The 22,973-nt window shown below is 39.4% G+C and overlaps 1 protein-coding gene across 1 annotated transcript in view; it reads left to right on the top strand.

The window, feature by feature from the left end:
- Positions 1-290: 290 nt before the first annotated feature.
- The window catches only part of LOC105087414 (guanine nucleotide-binding protein G(q) subunit alpha), a 261,505-nt gene continuing 238,822 nt past the window's right edge, over positions 291-22,973 (top strand). The window contains exon 1 of the mRNA XM_031449914.2: positions 291-644. Within this exon, the coding sequence (XP_031305774.2) occupies positions 509-644 (136 nt within the window). The 5' untranslated portion in view covers positions 291-508. The remainder of the gene's footprint in view (positions 645-22,973) is intronic.

Raw genomic sequence — 22,973 nt, 5'->3', positions numbered from 1 at the left:
GGGAGCCGTGTCAGGCGGCGACAAGGAGCGGGCGTGTCGGGCGCCGGGAGCCGTCGGCGGCCGCTTGCTGAGGGGACGCCCCGGTGGATGTGCTCTCGCCGCCGGGCGCACGGCTTAGGGGAGCCTAGGCGGCGGCGGCGGCGGCGGCGCGGGGGGCGAGGCGGGCCGCCAGTTCTCGGGGAAGGAGGCGCGGGCGTCTGAGCGAGGCCGGGCGCGGCGGCCTTCCCCAGCGCGCCCCCCGAGCCAGCGCCCGCGGCCGCCTCCCGCGCCCGCCTCGCTCCTGCCGGCGGCCGGAGCCGCCCGCTGCCGCCGCACCCCCGGCCCACCTGGTGGCCCCGGCCCTGGCCGCGGCCCCCGCGGCCGTTTCCCGAGCTCGCCCCGGACGCGCGCCCGGGCGGCGGGGGCTCGGCGGCCACCGCTGCCTCGGGGGAGCGAGGGCGGGAGGGTGTGTGTGCGCGCGTGTGAGCAGGGGGTGCCGGTGGGGCTGCAGCGGAGGCACTTTGGAAGAATGACTCTGGAGTCCATCATGGCGTGCTGCCTGAGCGAGGAGGCCAAGGAAGCCCGGCGGATCAACGACGAGATTGAGCGGCAGCTCCGCAGGGACAAGCGGGACGCCCGCCGGGAGCTCAAGCTGCTGCTGCTCGGTGAGTTTAGCCCGGCCCGGCCCCCGCGGGCCCTCCTGCCCGGCCTTTGCGTCCCCCACCCGCCGCCCCCGGCCCCCTGGGACGGCGGCCTTGGCCCCCGGGAGCCCGCGGCTCGCCCCTGCCCTCCCCCGGCGCGCCCCCGGTCACTACCCGCACCCCCGCGGGTGCGCGGGCCCGTACATACACGCGCGCCCGCGCGCAGAAGGGTCGGGGCTGCCCTGCCCATGGCCTCGGCGTGTGCCTTTTGGTATCCCTGAGGGCTGTGCACTTGGGGTGCGCGTTTATCTGCTGTGCATTTGCTAAATGGCAGATCGTTTCGGGAAGGGGCGTGGGGGTGGGAAGGTGGGCAGGGGGCTTGAACTTCCAGTGTCGGGGCCGCGGCGCCCCGTAGGGTGGTGGAGTGGGGAGCGGTGTGTGTGTGTGGCCCGAGGGTGGCGAGCGGAGCCAGGGCACGTTGGAGATAGCGTGCTGTGGGGTGGCTTGTGTGCATCCATTATCAGTGCTTTCTGGGGTCGGGAGGGAATGATGGAACGGTGGGCAGACTCGCGACTGGATTCTCCGAGGAGTGATGATCAGGGAGCCGAGTGGTAGGCTCTCCGAAGAAAAGAGGCTTATGTATTCGCGGGGCGGGGAGGCAAGCCCAAATGTGTCACATAAGTGCTGTTCTCTAGCCACCAGACCACCAAAAGGAGGGACCCAGAAGAGTTTCTTGATGCAGACAGGCGTGCTTCGCGTCTCCACCATTCCTCTCAGATAAAGATGAGGGGATATGGGAGGGTTGTGCTGTGTGGTTGTTGACAGCGACGGGTATCTTTTGTTTAATGAGGCAATCCAGATGTAGGCCTGAATTCTCAATAGTTACTACTGAAAACCAGTACAGCCTCTCAGTTACTCTCATGGAAACAAATAGAAACCTTTTGTTTAAAACGGACAGCTAATTTTAATATCTCTGGAATCGGGGCTAGAAGAAAAAATGGGAAGTGGACAGCAAAAATTTCCCTTTAATCTCTAAAAAATAACCCAACACCTGCTTTAACATTAGGTGAGCAAGAAAATGCCATTTCTCACCCAGGAATTTTATTGATGATTATCTCTGAGAGAATGCTCAGAATCAACGATCAGGGTTCACAGACAAGCCAGAGCGACAGAACTCTGAGCTATTGTGGTAGAAAGAACAAACAGCTTTGCAATAACAGGCCTGAAAAATGTCTGCACTTGTGTTCTGGATATTTGCGTGTATAATAAATATGTTTCTCAGACCTTTCTGGAAGAAAAGAATATTGTATTGTCAATTCTCATTCGAGAAGCGTGCATTTTCTTTCTTATCTTGAGCATTCCATCTCCCGGTTCAAGGAACCAATTGCCTTTGGGACGGAACTGCTTATGTACTGGATCATTTACAAGAAGGAACAAAATATAATCATCACAAATAGTTACAAATGGTTAATTCACATGCCATGCTTAATGTCTTGATTTTGAAATCAGATTAGATAAATGTGCACATGTTTATAAAGAACAGAAGGCAAACCCTGGATAGAAGGGGTGGGCTTTAGGGAATGAAGCCAGGGGAGGGGAAAACTGCGATTGGAAAAGAAAGATCGTTTTAGTTTTCATTTTAATTCTTATTTTGGGCTACTTCTAATGTCTGAAAAGGTGTAGTTGAATGTTTTCTGAATTCTCAAGATTAAGAAGAAAACAGAAGGGGCAAGAGAAACGGATAGAGTGTTTAAATGCATGATTAAGGGGAAAAGCATGTGTTTTAGAGAGACTTAAGAACGATTTTTCTTTTGCCCTGTTTACAGCCTTTGTTTCTGTTTAGCTGTGAATAGGGCGTTTGAGGTCTCTCAGGCCAACCCCATTGCTTGAAATGTTGCCGCCTTGGGTTCCTAGCAGCTCTGAGTTAGAGCTGGGGAAGGGGATTGATTGTGTGAGGGCCTAAGGTTTGAACATCTGAGAGGAGGACTTTGGGGGGAATACCCAGAGATGGACGCTTAATTACATACTGTATATTTAAATAACATATTATGCTTTAAAAATGAACTTGGAGATAATTTGAAGAGGAAAAAATTAGAGTAAAACAGTTTTACTGATAAAGTGGTAATGTGGAGAACTTTTCCTCCCCTCTTATTAGATTTTTGAGTAGGTTGAATACAGCCTCACCCCAAACCCCAAATATGGCCTATTAGAAATGGTAGAAAAATATGACATCAGTTTAGCACCTACATTTATTAGTAACATTTAAAAATTATACAACTTCCTGTTAGGCTCACGATCCCTAGACATCATGTAAGACTTGTTCAGCTTCATGTTCTAGGTGTGTTGCTTCTGGAACATAACTAGAGCAGTACGTCACTCATACATAGTCAGTGCTGTATGCTCAGTGTAGATTTGTGTGTGTGTGTGTGTGTGTGTGTGTGTATGGGCTTTCCTGGTTCTTTGAGTCCAGGAGAAAAGTGGTGTTGCATTTGAACAGAGAAGGTGTTGGGGAGGGGTTCCTTTTGAGGAACTCCTGATGTGCTGCTTCGATGAGTGCACTCTAATTTTCATTCATTTACATGACACCTAGCAAAAGGTTTGCCATTATTTTTAACTGCTTTATGTAAATTGAGGAATCACCCTTATATTTCAATAAAATTCAGTATGCAGTTATTTTCAAAGTAAATTTTAGTTCAAAGCATGACGCCATTTTAATGGAAATGGATTTATTTGACAGGAGCCCCTTGCATTTGTTCACATGATTAAATAATTTTATATACTAATAATATGGAGAAATTAGAACGGGAAAATAGTGGTTACCTGCCTAGATGAAAGTGTGGCATTTAAGTTTGGGCTGTCTTCATACATATCCAGCAATTAAGCCAATTATGTTCCAAATTCTACTACTTAAGTGTTTTCACTCTATTAAAAAAAATGAACCTGGAAACCTTCTATGATAAAGTATCATACTGAATTCTGAATTCTGTTTTTTTTTTTTAATTCATTCTCTGAATTTGCTTATATTAGTGTTTATTTTCTTAGACACTTCAAGAAAACTGTATTCTACATAGATATGCAAGAGAATATTTTAAATTGAAATTTTTATCTATTTCCTAAATATAACATTTTCTTTAATTAATATTCATGTATTAACTGAGTATTTCTTTTGATGGCACGTAGGTCACACTATTTAATATAGTATTTCTTTAAGTCTGTAAAACAAATGGCACTGAATGCCTGCTTCTGGTCAAGGATATTCATGGTGACATTTTTTCATTTCCTTGAAGAAACATTTTTTCCCTCATTAGCCTGTTCCTATTTTACATGTTTTTGATATCTTTACTCTTCAGATCTTAATAATCAGACAGGAAGATTTAGCAAATTGTTGTTGTTGTTGTTGATTGGATTCCACCTATTGAAAAGAGACAAAGTTTAGGCCAGTCTTAGATAAAAGAATATATATTCTTGATCTTCTAACTGAATTACATATGTGATTGGAGATTTTTCTTCCTATTCCAGGCTGGAAGCTTTGGCAGATAGGACTGTTTGCATATTGCTCACTATTAAATCCCAGCTTGTAGCACAATCTCTAACTCATAGACAGCTCCCAATAAGTATTTGTTGAAAGAGTAAGCTTATTTAAGACCCTCCAGATAGAAATTGGGACCATAAAGTAATGAATACATTATAGAGACGTGGGAATATGTAATGTTTTCATTTTGTGGCAGAGAAAATCATGATCTTTTTTTTTTTTTTTTTTTAAATTATGTGTAACTCTTTGAGCCAATTGAATACAAATGCATTCCAGGGTAGGAAATGTTAATGTAAGATGTTACATCACATCTTGAACCAGTGTCTTACAGTTCTCTGCTGGGTGCATTTGAGAATGATAACAGTCATGCTTCAAATATGAAAGTTTAAAGGAAAACAAATGAAACCACACCATGTCTTGATTACTTTTGTTCATGTAGAAGCAGGTTTAACCCTGTCATCTTTTTGCCACGTACTTTTCTTTGTGATACACTCATCAGAGTGAATTTTTAAATTCTCTAGAGTACAGGTGGTGACTGAACAGATTTTGTGATTTACATATATATAATTCCATGAGGAGAACCACAATGATTAAATTTTAGGAATTGCAGAAAGAACATTTTAAATTTGAGCGATACACATTTGTACTGAAAACTGAAAAATTAGAAAGAAGTCACCTGGAAGGCTGGGGACGCTCAGACACGTTTAGACTGTATGGAGTGTTCATTCATGCAGGTCTGGGTAAAAGCACCTACCCCACCACCCTTCTGTGGACGTCAGTAGGGGAAGGACGGGCCTGAATTAACCTAGAGGTTAGTGACTGTCTAGGATGGCTACTCAGAACTGCAGAATGAAAGCTTCCTTCTAAGCACTCCTAATAACAGAAGCTCCCTGGAAATACCATGATATGGTGTTTATGAGGCTGCTTTAAGACCAACTTTTTTTTTTTTGCTACTGTTTTAGCTTCCAAGTGTTGAATATGTTTCTGAATGTCAGGGTTTGTTTGGATGCATTTCCTCTTTTTTTTTTTTCTTTTTCTTTTGGAAACAAAGTACTTATAGTTTGTATCTGAAGAGTGAAGTGGGAACATCCCTCATAAAAATCAGAACTGTAGCTCTGACTATATAACAAAGCCTTCAGAGTAAGATTTGTGCATTGAACCACATAGATTCATTGCCTAGATCTGCCATGTATATAGCTGTCAATCCTGTAGTTACAAATTATTTCTTCATATGGGAACTTTGGGCACAAATTAAAACCCTGCTGAACAGTGAAATGATCCGGTATGTGTCTATTCAGATATTTTTAGATAGGCTTAGAAAGGAGAACCAAAAGAATAATTTAGTAGCCATTTTGTTCATTAAAAATAAATTTTATAGCCTCTTTTTCATTAAAAAAAAAATCAAACCACCCAGCTGCACTTTATAAGAGATGGCTTATGTTCAATTTTCAGAGATGCCTATTAAATACGGCTATGATTTTTATTACAGATGAATTTTTAAGGACCTGAAACAGCTTTTGCAGTTGTGAGGCAGCGTGCTATGCTAAACTTAGCAGAAAAAAGGAACACATTTTTCTTCCTGATCTAGGCAAACTTACACTGACTTGAACGAGATTTTTCCAAGGATGCTTTTGGTTCCAGCATTCATAAGAGTTTTCTTTAAGGGGAGGTTATTAGTTCTGTTGATATCAAGGGAAATGTGGCTTGGGTGTTGTAGAGGAAACAATAGCTCAAAGGGTGCATCTTGGAAGGGAGAGAAGCCATTTTAAGAAGGTTAGGATTGCTTTCTCCCTGAGAAGGTGGAGAGAATCTGTTTTCTCCAGACTCTCTGTTTGGGGTTGAGAGAAATACAAGTATTTGTAGCAACAAATTTAAAGTCTCATTTTCTGGTTGAACAGGGAGGGCAGTGACATTTTTTCAAAGGGAAACTTTTAGAATGGCTTTTAAGCAATGTTAAGATCTCTGCAGAATTAATCCTAGGGAAGTGTGAAACAGCAATAGAAGGTAAAATGTGTGATTGTTGGTAATTAAATCTGTGGCAATAACTGACTACAGTAAACAGTGAATGTTTTCTCTTGTTCTGCCGAATGGAGTAACTTTAAAGAAAGCTATTCTCAGACCCAAACGCTATTTTGTGTGAACAGCTGTTCCTAATAAAATTATAGGAAGTTGTTTGACACTCACCTGTGATTTGTTACATTACCAATAATGTAAAAATCTGATTTTGCACCTAACGTGTGGTACAAAGGAAAAAAGGACTTAAACATGCTGTTGGAAATGAGTTCATAGATCCTAGGTGGTCGTGAATCTGGACTTTACAAACAAAATAAACACCCATATCATGATGCTGAGAACCAAAAACTGAATTTGCTAAATAGCTCTGGGGTTGACCTTCATACCTAGATGTAATTTCTGAAATCAGTGCAGAACATATTGTTAAAAGCCTCATGTTTCATTTTTAAGAACAAAATTAGTATTATTTTAAAATAAAGTTATCAAGATATTTCAAATTCATTTATTCAACACTTGCCAGTTATTAGAAAATAAGCATTTCCTCTAGCTTTGTTTTACCAGACCTACTGTAAGAAAGAACAATTGCATACAGAATGCTGATCAAATGAAGACATGTTAAGCACCTACTATGTGTAAAATAATGTGCCAGTGCAACCTCCTTAGTTCTTATTTGCCAACAGGAAAGACTACATGCCCTTTTCACAGTTGTTGTTTTACAGTTAACACTCTCGGACCAACATGTCCTTCTGAGTATTATCCTTCCTGGCTTTGGCTTTTCTATTGGCTCTTAATACAAAGAAAAAGACAAAATAATATGAAGGCCATTCTCGGAGCTTTCCGGGGATTACACAACCGGGGAAAGTAGATGGTCTTGAGAATCTGAACTCCTAAGTTATGTATTTTATTTCCTTGGAGCAAACGTATCATTTTTTGCCTTTAAGTAGGAGAGACAGTTAATGACCACTTGCCCTGTATTTCCAGCTAGATTGGAAGCTCCCCGAGGGCAGACAGTGGCCCTTGTTTCTTTGTAGCTCAGCATAGCACCTTGTCGTTCTCAATTTACAGTCATACTGTTGTCGGGACCTGGGGACCTGTGGGTGTAGGAGGATGGGGGCAGGGTGGGCAGCTGGATTCCCCCAAAGAAAGTAGAGCAATTGGAGGGTGTGGATTTGAACTTCTCGCTTCCTTCTAATGGGTATCATCGATTTGCTCTCCACTTACCACTCCTCTGTGTCGCTTTGTGGGCCACCTGGGGCACAGTAAAAAGAAACTCTGTTTTAAAGGCGAAGTCTTTTAAAAAGTCTTTGTCTCCAAGGCTGCTTCTCATTCATTGTCTCACGAGAATGATTCAGTTGAACATTCTCATAATTGTTTCAGGTTTAAAAGCCAATAGCAGTTTATCCAGCAGTTTGAATGGAAAACTGTTCCACACACAAGTTCTTTGATATTTGAAAATTCCACGCACCTTTATCACAAGATTACTCTTGGATTGTGAGCAGTTTGACTGCTTTGAAAACAAAATAGTTGTTTCAAGGAAGTGTGTAATGGATTGTGGTGTGGTTGGGAACCGGAATGTTATTAATGCCATTATATTTCTGAAACCTCACAGAAGGGAACAATAATTGATCCACAAATTAAAGAAAAAGAGCTAGAGTGAGACTTTTTGGCTCTGTGGCAGGAAGTGAATAGTCATGTTTAGAAACATATTCATGTATATTTCTGAGAGATAGCCTCATTTTTTTCCCCCTTTGGAGAACTGAAATCATGAATTAATTGCCTCTTTCCAGAATTTGACCTTTTTTTTTTTTTTGGTCATAACCACTCAGTAAAAAATTGAAATAGAATTTTTCTTTTTTTCTTTTTTATATTTTAAACACTTTTTGCAGCTTTTTAATCCTTATTATTTGTTTTTTACATTTCCTTTTGGTGAAGAGGCAGCAGGGTGACTGATGGCATCTTCCCTGTGTTTCCTGGTGGCCGCAGCTGACTGGTTTCTAGAGAGAAATGGGTCAGTGTCTCATCCACCCATGATTCTGTCTTCCAGCTCTTTGCTGCAGGCCCCCTGCAAGACCCTTCCCATGGAATCCTCCCCACCCATTTACTCTCTCTTAACCACATGCTAGGAGGGGTTCCTTAGATTCTCTGGTATGTGCATTTCTTCAAGATTTAGGGAACTCCCAAGTTGGTGCTTCTTTCAAACATCATGTGGTTGTAAGCTGGTGAGAGGGGAAGTTGGGTGCCTTAATGCATTCAGAGAAAGACATTTATGAATGTACTTTCATGAGATGATTAACTTTCGTTAACAACACCATGGTCTGCAAGACAAAATACGTTGTTATCGAACAAAGTGTAAAATTCCCTGTCCTTTTCCAGAGGGTGGGGGCTTGAGACTGGTTCATGATTACCAGCAGAAAGCTAGCAAGCCAGTGCTGGATAATCTATCACAGGCCACTGGGTTTCAAAATAGGATGCAGTGCTCTTGCTAGAAGGGGAGTAGGGGCTGTAGATCTGTGTTGGGTAATAGCGCGTCTTCCGCATTTAATGATCCGAGCGTCCTCACCTCAGTTACTTGAGAGCCTTAAAACAGCTCTTTCTACCTGTGTTTCTGTCCAGGTAGCTAGGGAGGGCGGCATTAACAGATGTCTCTGCTTTTGTTATACCCAGTCTGGGTAGGTTTTCTTGGTTTGTTTATTTTTTAAGGTAAAGACGCAATGATATTTTCTTGCCACGTGAACTGCTATTTTAGGACTTACACTTTTCAGAGCTCCTTCATTATAGTTTAGATTCTTTCTGCAGATGGCAAATGCAATTTTCCTCCTGTCCTAAAGAGCTGACCCACTTCCTGTGACTTGTTCTAATAATACAGGATGACTTTAATTCTTGTTCCTTGTTTGCCCTTAAAAGAGTGCCAGGATACTTGTTAAGAGTTTAATTCTGTTTTTCTCTCTAACGCTGGTGATAGACTCTTGAATATTGGTAAGTCATGCAAAAACAGTGGTACCCAGGCTTTGTTAAAGTTCGTCCGACCAAATAATGAAACCCTCCTATGGCTCTGCATGTCTGTTTTGTTATGAGTATCTTTTCTAAAGCCTGTCGCTGCAAGGTGGTCAGGTACTCCTGCCCTGCCTCTCTCTGAACAGACCCAAGGGTGTCTTTTTCATTTGTTCCTTTACTATCTCTATAGAAACCTGTACAGTGAAGAAATCTAAGGGCCGTTTGAACTTTGGAACTTTCTCTATGTCCCTTCTGCAGCTTTGGCGTCAGCCGATTTCCCCCCACACTTACCCCTGGATGGGGAGCCTGCGTCGTGGCCCTCCCCAGAAGTGATGGGCTATCTCAGGAGGCATTGCCAGGTCTGGTGGGCTCCTGGCCGCCCTCACTCTCCTCTCTTCCCCCCGCAGGCGGCTCGGGTGGTTCTGGGCAGGAGCGGTGAGGAGGGCTGGGAGTGAGGAGGCGGGAGCCAGTCTGTCCGGAGCTGCCCCTCCTGCCGCCTGGCACTCTGCTGATAGTTGTGCTGCCTTCCCAGGGAGTGGTATCAAAAGCCTCCTGTCGTATCAGCATGGGTCTCTTGCTTCCTGCAGGAAGGGCGGCATCCCAGGAGGCATGGAGGTGGAGCCTGAGAGGCACAGTGTTCCTGTGCTGCCCTGCTCAGCCTGGGTGTGTTTTCTTAGATACCCCTAGGCAGCCACCTTTGAGTCACTGCTGCCACTTTTTTTTTTCTTCATTGAGCTTTAAGCTGTGCTTTTCATTTGCTTGCAAAGAATCTCTGCTGCCCAAGCCCATTTCTGCCGTTTTTGGTGACAGCAGGTTGGCCGTTGGGGCCTGGGCACTGGAAGTGCCTCAGGCACCTTGGCGGAGCATACTGGGGGACTCCTTTGTATTTGGAGCCATCAGTCCCTTTTCCAGGACCTTCTAGGACAGACTTAGAATTAACCCTTGGATGGACCATTTGTGTCCATTTCTGTGCCCATTTTTTTTCTTGGGGCTTTCGTTGAAACCAGAACAGGTAATGGTGGACACATTCACAATATGAAGTAAGGACTTTTCATACTTTTTTGTTTTAAGAAATATTTATATGACCTATCAATTGTGGTGGCCTCTGAACTGCCTGCCCTTAGTTGTCATGGCCATGGTCAAAGAAACTTGAGCAAAGCTACTTCCTGTGTGTCCCTTGCCTACATTCTGGAGAAGGAACTTTATGACCAAAGAAGGAGCAGCTGGACTCTAATCCTAGCTCTGGAGAAACATTGGTACGAGGGCCCAATTCCACTGGAGGTGCCAGACAGGCGTTGGGAATTCTTTGACCCCTACTTTCCTCTTGGCCCACGGCCTTCTCATCTTCAGGCTCACTTACCTTGATTTCAGATTCGGAGTTGGACAGGTGCAAGGGAAAAGGAGAACAGTTGCAGGCGAGGAAGAGTGATGGTCAACCTTGCGGGGCTCAGCAGGGCAGAGAGCGTTGTTGCTCATGGGGTGGTATGGCCATGTGTTCCCTGGGCTCTGGAGGGGAGAAAAGGGGAGCAAAGGCGGGGCACCCCGTGCTGTGTGTTGACTTGACGACTTGGATCAGGACGCTCCCGGCCAGTGCAGCTTCCTCTTGTCAGCTCCACTGCCCCGCCGAGTTTCTTCGTCATTGGCACGTCTCCTGTGCCTTCCTCTCCCAGGTCGTCGACTGGGAGATGAGCATGTGTAAAAGTCTGGGTTGTATGGGAGCTGTTTTCATTGCATGCACTCTCTGGGTCCTCTTGCTCCCAGAGGTGGTTGGATACTAAGGCTGAAGTCCAGAGTTCAGATCGAGTTGTGTCCTGAGAAAAACTATTCATTAAAAAAAAGAAAATTTACAACCAGGCTTCTCCTGGTTTTTTGTTTTTTTTTCCTTCTCCCAGTTAGCTGTTCAGGGTGATAGAAATGCATCTGTTACTGTATTGGGAACTCTGCTAATCTGTGATAGGTTATTAGGATGTCTCTCGTCCACGAAATCTACTGTCCGTGGCTTGTTCCTCCTACAATGGAGTGCCTGTCAGTTGCCCAAGGCAGTTAGTAGATAAATTGTATCATGAGATTTTCTTTTCAAGTGGATTCATGCTCGGGTGAAGACATGTAATACAGAAATAATTTGTAATTTTTAGCTGAGAAAGGCGCCTGTGTATTGGTTGTGTTCTCTTACGAGCTGTTCATGTGCTGGGCTATCACATCCAAGTACAGAGAGTGGGTCATTCGAGGTCCCTAAAGCATGTTTACCACTAGCGTTCAAAATGAGCTTCATTTGTCCCTGATAGAATTAACTTAGAGGAGTTCTTTTTTTTTTTTTTTAATTGAAGTACAGTCAGTTACAATGTGTCAGTTTCTGATGTACAGCACAATGTCCCAGCCATGTATATGCATACATATATTCATTTTCATATTTTAAGAGGATTTCTTGATTCAAAATGTAGGCAAGTGGTTTTTGAGTAATTTCAGTAGTTTTGAATAATTTGAGAGCAGAGCTAATGAGTGCTGAAATCAGCCTCTGTTTTTTTTATCAGTCACTTCCTGGTGAGTAAAGAACTAATGAATGGTCATAATCCTGGTCCTTCTGAGAGCCAGGCTTAGAACAGACATGGATTCTGGAGATGGAAAGGCCTTGATGTGTTCAAGGACTAGTGAATGGGATGTCCTCTGAACATCCTAGTATGTCCTGTTATGTGTTGGGTCACCATTTAAGATGTGATCCAGAGCACATTAGAAATGATTAAAAAACTAGGGGCATATATCAACTCTTGTAATGAGGAGTCCCATAAGTTTTTCATCTTCTGGTAGGAGAAGATGCTTGTATGTTATTTGATCAGTTTCTGATAAATAATTTGTATTTCCCTATCCATTCAATTCTTTTTTTCCCATTAAAAAAAAATTGAAGTATAGTCAGTTACAATGTGTCAGTTTCAGGCATACAGCACAAAGTCCCAGTTATGCATATACACACTTACATTCGTTTTCATATTCTTTCTATCCATACAATCCTTGGCAAAGTATTGCATTTTAATAGAGGAAATCATAAGACTTCATTAATATTTCTTTAGGGAAATCTTGACTCCAAATACATTTTCACAGAAGTCACCAGATATGCCCTTTGAGAAACACATTTTCTTTAGGGCTTTCCACTCCAGGCCATGCTTATCATGGGAACAAGGATTCTTGTCTGGGTTTTTCTAAATCCCTAGGGCCTTTCTGTGAATTGCTACTCAAATGACAATGTATTCTTCCCAGAATTAATAAACGTGTTATGCGTCCCTAGTACTGAACCACAGGGTCACACCATGATTTACTTTTTCTATTAAAAATATTTTTCCTCTATATTATATATCTTCAAGCAGTATGCTATTGCCTGAATTTTTATATATATATATATATTTTTTTCTCTTTTTGGAATGAAATAAAGAAGAGCACTTGAGATATATATCTTCTGGTGGTATGGTTGCTTTCTGAAATATTTTTAAAAATTTATTAATGAGAAGAACTGTTGGATTGAATAGACAGTCAAAGTTTGAGTTAAGAAGTATTTATTTTCTTCCACTTAAGAATTTCTTACATTGTTAAGAAATGCATTATATTATTTTCGTGATGGCCTTTGAAATAATGACAGCCCATTCTATGTTAATAATAGTATTTTTGTTTTGTTTTTCAGTGATTTTTGAAATTTCATAAATAATGCAACAATTTTTTAGACAAAATTTGAAAAAAGATTTTAACATTTATTCATAAGTTTATCGGAAGTAATGGAAGAAGCATGATTTTTGTTTGGATGTTCCTTTCTAGTCTGTTTTATTTTTGTGTTTCTCATATTGGTATACTCGTACTGTACAATTGAACATTATGTTGTAAGCATTTTCTCTGTGGCTATATAAACTTCATATTAATATTTGGGATTACTGTATAATATTCTATTAGAGGATATATATTAATTTGCTTGATTACTCTTTTTTTTTTTTACATTTAGTTTTCTCCCATAGGTTTCATTTTCAAAATAATACTGTGATGAAGATCTTGGTGGAGATAGCATTTCTTTAAAAACACACAGACCCACACACACACACAGACACATGCACACACATTCACTCACACATTTTTGTTAGCTTAGATGGATAGAAATGTTACCTCTAAGAGAATATTAAAAATTTTATAGCTCTTGATTACACCTTAAACATATTCTGAAATCTTTGTATGCAGTTTGCAACATCACGAGCAGTATTACGAGATTATCAATAAAGTAGTAGGCAAAAAATGGTACATAATTTTAAAATTTGCACTTTTTTGAATCACCGGTAAGAATGAACCATTTTTCCATATGTTTGTTTCTGGTTGAATTTCTTATTTTGTAAGTTGTCTCTTCGTTTCCTTTGCCTATTTATGAGCTCTAAACATAAAAATGAAATTAGCCTTTTTCATATTTACTGCAGATAACTTAACCCCCGTCTGTTGTTTCTCTTTTTCTTTGTTTTGTACTATTTAATATGGAAGTTTTTAATTACTTTGAAGCCAAATCTGTTGATCTTTTGCTATTCTTTCTTAAAATAAAAATCTTAATCTGGTTTAGATACTCTATGAAAGCCAGATTTACTGTTCTTGTTATGGGCAAAACTAGACTGAATGTAATGTTTACACATCACCATTGTATGATTTTTTTTTCCCAAAATGCAAATGAAGTTATATACACATGTAAATTAACACTCTCCCAGATTACACAGCATAAACTGTTCTGTATGTAATTGGCTTTTTTCATCCAGTCATATGTAATGCATATCTTGCCATGTAATGTAAATGCTTTGCATCTTATTTATGGCTTTTTAATGTTCCAGTGTATTTTGTTGTTTCAGTGTACCAGAAATCATACAGTGGTGTGCTGCAGCTGACTTGTACCTGCTTGGAAAAGCCAGCCGTATACATTTCTTCTCAACTGTGCATTCAGTGACTTCATTTTGTTGCTTGAGATGAGCCATGATGGGAGTATTTACACCACAGAAATTGGCAAATGTTACAAATCGGAGCTTGTCTCCCGACCCCAGCCCCTGCAGAACTAGTTGTTACATACTTCATCTCACCACCACTTATAGCTGACCCTCTCTGTTGATACATGTTTAGTTTGAGTCCAGTAATTTTTGAGTCCAGTAATTTTTGCCCGGCTAGCTCAGTCAGTGAGTCCAATAATTCTTTTTTTATAATTAACGCTTTAGTGAATATTGTAGGGGATCCATCTTTGTATACTTACGTGATTGCCCCTTCAGATGAGTTCCTCAAAGTTGAATCATTAGCCCATTGATAAACTTATTTAACATTTTGATACACATTGTCACCTGCCTTTCAGAAAGGTTGTATTGTTCGACTTTTGTACCTCTGCTTTATGTTAGTAACTGTTTTGGCACACTTCACTATCATTAGATTTTTGGTAATCTGATGGGCCAGAAAAAAAGTCTTGTATTTATTTGCATTGTATTGAATTAATTTCTGTCATGAAGTCTTCATTTTCTTTTCTAAACTGCCTGTTTACAAATTATAAATAACAAATGCCTCAGTTTATTATTTAGTTTAGGTTTTAGGTTTACTTTAGGTTTACTTTTTTTAAAATCACTTTTAGCTTCAATTTTATTAACAGATATTTCTAGAAGACTGACCTTCTTACCTGTGGGAGGATGGAGTGCCCTAGGATGAATGTCTCCAAGGGGAAAAGAAAGTAGAACTAATAAGGTTTTATGACGAGTTTGGTATGCAAAATTGTACTATATGTAACAAAAAAGCTTTTACTTGTAATGAAGTCTAGTTTATCTGTTTTTTGTTGTTGTTGTTGTTGCTTTCTGTGTGTTGTTTTGTCACATATATGAAACAGTTGCTAAATCCAAGGCTACAAAGATTTACTTCCATGTCTATTTCTAAGAGTTGTGTAGTTTTGGGTTTTACATTTAATCCAGTTTGAGTTGATTTTTGTGTATGGTGTGAGGTAGGGTTCTGCTTTCATCCTTTTGCAAGTAGCTATCTAGTTGTCGAAGCACCGTTTATTGAAAAGACTTTCTTTCCCCATTGTATTTTCTTCATACCCTTATTATTGATTAATTTTTATCTTATCGTTATTAATTCCTTTTTTGCAATTTCTCTTTTACTTGGTTGTACTTTTGAAAGTTTCTTGAATTAATTGTTAGATTATTTAACATTTTCTTGATTTAAATTAAAAGCGTTTAAAGCTTAGAATTTTTCTACTTGTTACTGTCTAGTGTTCATATCATTCTTTTACAGATTTTGTAAAATTATGATTTTGATTTTTATCTTTGAACCAGGATTGTTTAAGACCATTTAAAATTTTCCAAGTGGTTGTGATTTTTTTCAACCTTTGTTATTCCCTGTCTTAACATCATTTTTATAGGAGAATGTGGTCTGTATTGTTTTTACTTTTTGGACTTTATTGTCACCCAACATGTAGTCCATTTTTGTTCTTTGGATACACAAAATATATACATGTACTTAAATAACAAAACAAATGTATTGTGTTATTTAATTTCATTGCTTATATTTGTGGTGTATCTCCTTATTTATATTGTGAATCAGCCATGTACTGAGAATTGAGCTAATGTCTGTCATTACTGTAGTGTTTATGGCAGTTTCTCTGATTTCCAGAAATTTTTGCTTTGTCTATTTTGAGGTACCTAGAAAGTGTCATGAGAATTAAATTTTCATCTTTATAACTTTTTATGTAAGTTAATGCTATTATATCTTGAATTCAATTTTATTGACTGTTTCTGTGGTTCTTTTGTTTCCATCTACTTGGTCTATTTCTCCATTATTTTCAGCTATTCCTAATCTCTGTTGCTCCTCCTCTCAGAGTTTTGTTTTTTGTTTTTTTCTAAATCTCACCTTGAGAATCTTTGTCCTTAAGCAGGTGAGTTCATTCTACTTGTTGATATTATAGATAGGGTTGTTTTTTCCTTGCATCTGATTTTTCCTTCTAACCCTGATTGATTTCTGGGAGTTCTCTTCCCCTCTCCGTCCCTACCTCTCTCGTGCCCACTCTCCTTCGCTCTTTGGTTTGTATTAGGTTTCTGGTTGTGTTTTCCACCTCTTATAATTTGAAAGGTGTGTAGTCTACTTTTATTTTGCTATTGGTAGTCTGTATAAATAACTTTTAGTAGTAGTTTTCAAGGTACATTTCTCAGTTTATCTGCTTCAGAGATGATATAATATTTATTGTGACCCTCACATGCACAGTGGAGAAATTTATTGCTCTATTACCAGGGGTCAAGAAACTTTATGTAAAGGATCAGATTGTAAATATTTTTAGCTTTATGGGTCACGAGGTCTCTGGCACAACTATTCAATTCTGCCATAAATACTTTGTTAATGAATGGGTGTGGCTACGTTCAAATAAAATTTTATTTATGAAAACTGGCCACAAGCTGGATCTGGCACTCTGGCTGTAATTTACCAACCCCTGATATATATTACTTCCATTCTCTGTTTTCCTTGGCATTTTATTTGCATGTTCCGATTTTTTTTTTTAAACTCTTGTCTAATACTGGTAAATTAGTGATACCAGACTTGGAACGGTTCTTTAACTCTTAATGGCTAATAGTAATATTAACACATTTTATTTTATATGTATATTTTATTTTCTTTAACTGTCTTCTCTGAGACAACACTGAATGTATCAAATGATATAAGAACAATATAAACTTGTTAATGGCTAAGGACAGTGTTTCCAAAGGTTCCAGTCTGTCTTTGTAGCTTATTGACCATCATTGAAAGGCTACATGTAAACTGAAATTATCTTTCTTTGATTAGGAAAAAGAGATTTGGAATGAGAGATGTACATGGTATTCAAGATCATTTCTGTGCTCATCATTTTAATCTGTTTTGTCTCTTCTACTCCCCTCCTTGATGACAGCTTCCTGACTATTCAGACTCAGTATACCTACTCTTTTAAATAACCCTGGATGGTTTGCTTTTCTCCTTTCACTTGTCTTCTCCTTCTTAAGTGTTTCTGTGTATCTTGGCTGGCTTATAGTTGGCATTTGATCTTACAGCCTATGTGATCTTTAATGTTTCAAGAATGATTCTATAGTTTTGCAAAGTTCATACATAGAGTTCATTTATTTTCACACTTATAAAAACTTTTAATCCTTTGATTTCACATTCACTCCCTGGTATGATCACAGGAAATCCTTTCTAGTTAAGCCTAAAAAACTCATCTAAGTATTTTGTTGTGTATTACCTACTTATTATTCAGCTTCCATTCAGAAATTTTCATATTTATATAAATTCTGCAGTTAAAACTACATATTTTACATATTTTGTGTTAATTCTATATTTAAATATATATTTATCACCAGATATTTCTTCTCTCAGTTTCTTTAATTGTATGCTTTTATTTATTTTCATTTACCTCTGAGTTGACTGGACTATACCTTCAGGTAGATTTTCCACGAAGGTCCAGGGGTGATATATTTTCTCAGTACTGTGTATTTGTGGCATTCACGTATTAATGACTTGCCTGGGTGTTGAATTCTTGGGTGACACCTCTTTTCTATCCATATTGCTTTCCTCATGGTGGATGTTGCTTTACTGTTCTCTGACATCTAATTCTGATGAGAAGTCTGTAGGAAGCCTGATTTTTTTTTCTTTTTTTCTTTTTTGTGATTTGCTTTTTCTATTTGAATATTTCTTTCTTTAACATGGAGGTTTAATAACTTCACCAGGTTGTGCCTCAGTGTTATATATTCTTTATTCTTTATCCTGAAAAACTCTGAACCCATTCCATCCATATATTTATTATTTCATTTTAAGGATTTCTCCCAATTTATCATTGAATATTTTCTCAAGTCTTCAGGAGTTTTTTCTTCTTTAGGCACATTGATCATTCAAGTATTGGATTTCTGTTGTTTCTCTACCAAAGCTGTCAACCTCCCTGTGATTGCTTCATTTCTTCATTCTTTTTCTTGTGTGATTTGTTCAAATTTCTTATCTGCAATGCTGGTTCGGCAGTGGTTAGCATATAAATGTCAAGTGTCCATAAGTAGGTTTTGACTGACTAAAGTGCCCACTATATGTATTTGGTGCTTTGAATTCATTTTTAAGTTCTTTGATATCATTATTTATTCTCCTTATTTCCTTTTTCAGCTCTGACGGTTTCTTTCTACCTTATTTTATTTTTTAAATATCCTATTTCAAACAGTCCACATTTCCTTAAATTTTCTTGATAGTACAAAACAGTTACAGTCTATTTTTTCCTTCTGTTTCCTGGAGTAAATCTTCCAAAGTGTTCTCTTCATTTTCCTTCTGCATGTTGTGTGCCTCATCTTCCTTTTTTTGTTAGGAATGCTCCAAATTTTGTCTGGCCCCTCTGTTTGTCCAAAAATAGTGTGGGTGGAATCTCATTGACTTCCTTCCCTATTTGTCTTGGGTCTGTGTGTCTTTCTCTTAGCACTTGAGCTGGAGGACTGGAAGATGATAGTATATATTCTATTTTTAGCCATTCAGTTGTTAGAGTAGGGTGGTGGTGGTTGGGCTCTGTGACAGTGGGTAGCTTTAGTCTGTGAGCTTTGCTTCTTAATTTTATTGTATTTTATAACCAGTTCCATTTTTCTTTTTCTTTTGGATGAGCCACTTTGATGAGAAATCATTCTCATTTGATGAGAAATGATGCCTCGCTGTTTATGGGATTTTTGTTCTGAGCATCTGTTGGGTGTATTTCTCTGTATTGGGTGTATTTCTTAGGCCACTTTGTGCAGGAGGCCTGCTTTCAGCCCTGAGCACTGCTGGGTGGGTGAGGGGACTGGGATCACTTGGCTGTGTAGTGTCTCTTTAGTCCCTCCACTGCTAGTAGATGTGAGTTCCAGTAAGATGTTACTCACTCCTCCAAGCTGGGGATATCAGAAGTCTTTGAGAACCTTTGCCACTTGCTTCCCTCGACACTGCACTATTTTACCAGCAGAAGAGCTGTGCATAGACCCCAGCAGGTCCTCCCTCTTTGATCTAATTTGTATTGTTTCTGGTTGATAAGTTCTTTGCTATTATTAGCGAAGATGAGGTTTCCTCTCTACTTTTTTCTTTTTGTACATTTTGAGGGGTAGAAAGGAAGTTGTTTTTTAGAGCACTTTGCCTTCTTTCCAGAAAGTTTGCTTTATGAGTCTTGATGACTATAATTAAGACATGTGAAGTCTTTCATAGAGAGTTATAATTATAGCATCTCTTAAATGCTTTAAAGTCCAAGCTTGCACCCTGTATTTGAGTCACCTCTATAACATCCCCGGACTTATTATTATTTTGTTCCCCTCTACACTCAGTGGTGGGAACATCATCCCCCCCAAGAGGAATTAATTTTTTTTGGTCATCTATGTTGTTTAGAAAATGTTCATACACTGAGCTGAAACCTATCCTGAAACTACTTTCAGGTTCCATCCTTTGGAGACGCTGGGACTGTGGTCCCCACTGGAACGTATCTGCTCTTCCAAATAATTGAAGCTGTCCTCATGACACTCCTGGGGTTTGCTTTCTTCTTTATGCTTAACATTATGAGTTCTTTCTATCATTTCTCATAAGGCAGGAATAGTATCTTGTCCTTTAACATCCTAGTTGTTTTCTTCTTTGAAAGGAGAAAACAGAACACTTGAGGTATGTTTTTATGAAGTCGAAGTAGGTGATATTTCTGCATCTTTGCCCAAACTGAGATGTCTGTGACTTTAGAAATGTTTGTCTTTTGTCTAAAGAAATCATCGCAAGAAATACAGCAATTTTGAGTGCAGAGGGCTTCTGTAACTTTCCTCTACCAGTACCCTGTCAGCTCTTACTCGTTTATTTTTCAATAAAGTCCTATGTTGCTGACCTTGTTTATGACCTATGGTCATCTGTGATCTGCAGTCTTCTGCCGTTTTGCAATTATTATATATTTGCACAGGTTTTTCTTTTCTTTTCTTTTTTCCCTAATTGCTGAGACTACTTATTCCTGTTGAATGTTATCCTTATTCTGGTGGGAACACCTTTCCAAGGTCAAGATCATTTCAGCTTTTTTTTCTAATCCTTCTCAGTTCACTCTCAGAGGAAAGTAGATGAATCTATCACAATGAGCTTCATAAAGAATGACATTAGGACAAAGAAATGTTTTTGTCCACACTGTCAGTACAGGCATGGAAGGTATTAGATTTCAGAACAGATCCCCATGGTCCTTCGTTTAGTATGAATCTCTAGTTGATTCCAAGTCTTTGGTTATTACTTTGTTGTTTACTTGCATAAAGTAAGTAAAACCCAAAGTATACTACCTGCATTTGACCTCAGTATTTAATTTGTGTTGGTATAAAAGGGAATAGAGAAATCAAGAAAGGTACATCTGCCCTTCCTTCTTTGACTGTGGCCTGGTCTCCCGTCATAGGAGATTTGATTGCCTTGCTTTAGTGGAACTCTCAGATGTCCCGGCCTTTGGGTGGAGCAGTATGTGTATAAGATGGTAGCACCCCTCACGTTGTACATTTTGGCTGGTCGGGGTTTGTTTTGTTTTTTTTTTTAATTGAAGTACAGTCAGTTACAATGTGTCAGTTTCTGGTGTACAGCACAGTGTCCCAGTCATACATATACACACATATATTCGTTTTCATATTCTTTTTCATTGAAGGTTATTACAAGATATAGAATATAGTTCCCTGACTTCTTGTCTCTTAATTGAGTCTGGCCTGTGCCTCTGTGGCTGTCAACCACAAGCAGAAAGCCCTTCTTCACAGGGGGGTGGGTCTTGATTTCTGGGCAGTGGGCAGCCCAGGATATTGCCTTTTTCTAGAACTTTTTGCTGAAAAGATGACTAAAGAGTTGAGCATGTCACTTTTAGAGGGGCACTCTTTCTCCAGGCCTGTATGTGTGTACACTGCTCAGACACACCTTAGTGTCGTTGCTCTGAGTCTCACCTTGGAGAAATGAGCTTATTACTTGTCAGCAGTGCTGTTAGGAGTAAGTTTATTTCTTCATTAATTTGGTCATTTACCAGAGTGCGTTCTAGTCTAGCCCCGATTATTATAGCTTGTTGAAATGCCTGGTGTCATTTTTGTTTCCCTATCTCTTACCCTTGAGAATTATTCTAAAAAAAAAAAAATTGGCCTTTATACCAATGTTTTAAAATTGTTCTATACCTGGATTTACAACAGGGCACACTGCCCAAAATCCAGTTATAGTTAACCAGATTTATATATTTTTCTGGAGATTTTTATCCTTGGAAGCCAAACCTGAGTTTTTAAAAACGTGCTGACTGTGTGTAGATAAATTATGGCTGGAGTCCAAGATGTGTGGACTCTCACAAGGTAAGGATTGCGTGTGGAAATCCCTGACTTACCAAAGTCGTTTTAGGAACTGTCCTTCTTGTAAGTGTACTTCTTGTGTAATTTCAATGATCAAGATGCCTTTTAAGAAAAAAATGTCGTTGTGCTGACATTTACTTTAAGTAAATGAAGCATAGCTCATATCTATTGAAATTGAAATTAATAATGCGTGGCTACATGAGTGCTTTTTCCAACCCTTTTTGTATGTTCTTGCATATAAATTTTTAGAACTCAAGGTAAATCAGATGGTGCAGAGGCTGTTTGATTTTTTTTCCCCTATTTTTCCAGTGGGTGGCTTGCCTTGAGCAAGGGGATGCAGTGAATAAATTTATCAGCATCAGAATCTGTATTTATACAGTTATTTTCTTTCTTTTATTAAAAATTAAAATATTTTGGTCTAAAGGTTTTCATTTTCACAAGTGTCCTTTGTGGAAAAAAAATAATCTTTAAGATTACTCTTTATTGTGTTTTCAAGTGTTCTTTTCCAGCTGAAAAGGAGAGATAAGGGACAAATATTAGCACTGATTCTTCTATTGCCTTTTTTTTTTTTTTTTTTTTTTGGTTTGTGAATGTTTCTTTCCTCCTAGTCCCTGGGTGATGAATAGGTTACTCTGAGACCATAAAGACTTTCTCTGTCAGTCCTTTTTTAGTACAAATGGCTCTGAGTGTGAAATCAGTGACTATGAAGGACAGGGGGAATCTGTGTTGGTGAAAAACTCTGGCAGAGCCAGACAGTCTGGATTGCAAAGAATGCTTGGCTCCTCTTGTCATTTTCATGAGGAGTAACATCACACACAGCACTCAACCCCACTAGCAAAAAACTGAAATTTACTCCTGGCAGGCCATGAAACTCATCCAGTCACCTCATGTGATCTCTTACCCCATCCGGCCAAGGCCACATCTCTGAGGTTAAGGAAATTGTGTGTTACATTGCAAAACCTTCTCCTTGTGAGTTAGAAGGGAAATCTCAAACTTGAATTTATTTGTAACTTTAGAGAGTTTTGAGTTAGCACACACGTGTAAACATCTCAACTTGCACCGTCACTCTGCAGTGAATTTACAAAAGGCAAGTTTCAGGAGACCTTCAGATAAGCACCATTTCTGAAAGCATGACAGAACCAAGGGGAAAAGCGCTATCCCAGTTCAAATGATGCTTAAGCACGTTTTAGTCCTATAATTTCAGATTTTTTTTTTTTTGGCAGTACTAATGAGACACACACTGAGAATAGGGGCAAAAAGCAACAGTAATTTTACTCCTTAGTGTCTGGTAGAGTTTGTCCTCTAAGCTTTTTCCTGTGTTTAAAAGGCAACACTTTTTTAGGGGGGGGGTTCCATATTTCAGTAGAAGAAGAGAATCCCAATGAATTGGAACCTTGTGGGACAGGGGCTGTATATTTCCTTTTTACTGACATAATAGCAGCCAGTTGGAGTTGGAAAAGTGTAATTACATTTCTTATTATACACACAAAATGAACTTGCTTTATATCC

Source organism: Camelus dromedarius, chromosome 10, assembly GCF_036321535.1.
Source record: "Camelus dromedarius isolate mCamDro1 chromosome 10, mCamDro1.pat, whole genome shotgun sequence".
In the NCBI taxonomy this organism is placed as follows: domain Eukaryota; kingdom Metazoa; phylum Chordata; class Mammalia; order Artiodactyla; family Camelidae; genus Camelus; species Camelus dromedarius.
The sequence above is the reverse complement of the archived record's forward strand: the minus strand, read 5'-3'. Positions and strand labels throughout refer to the sequence as shown.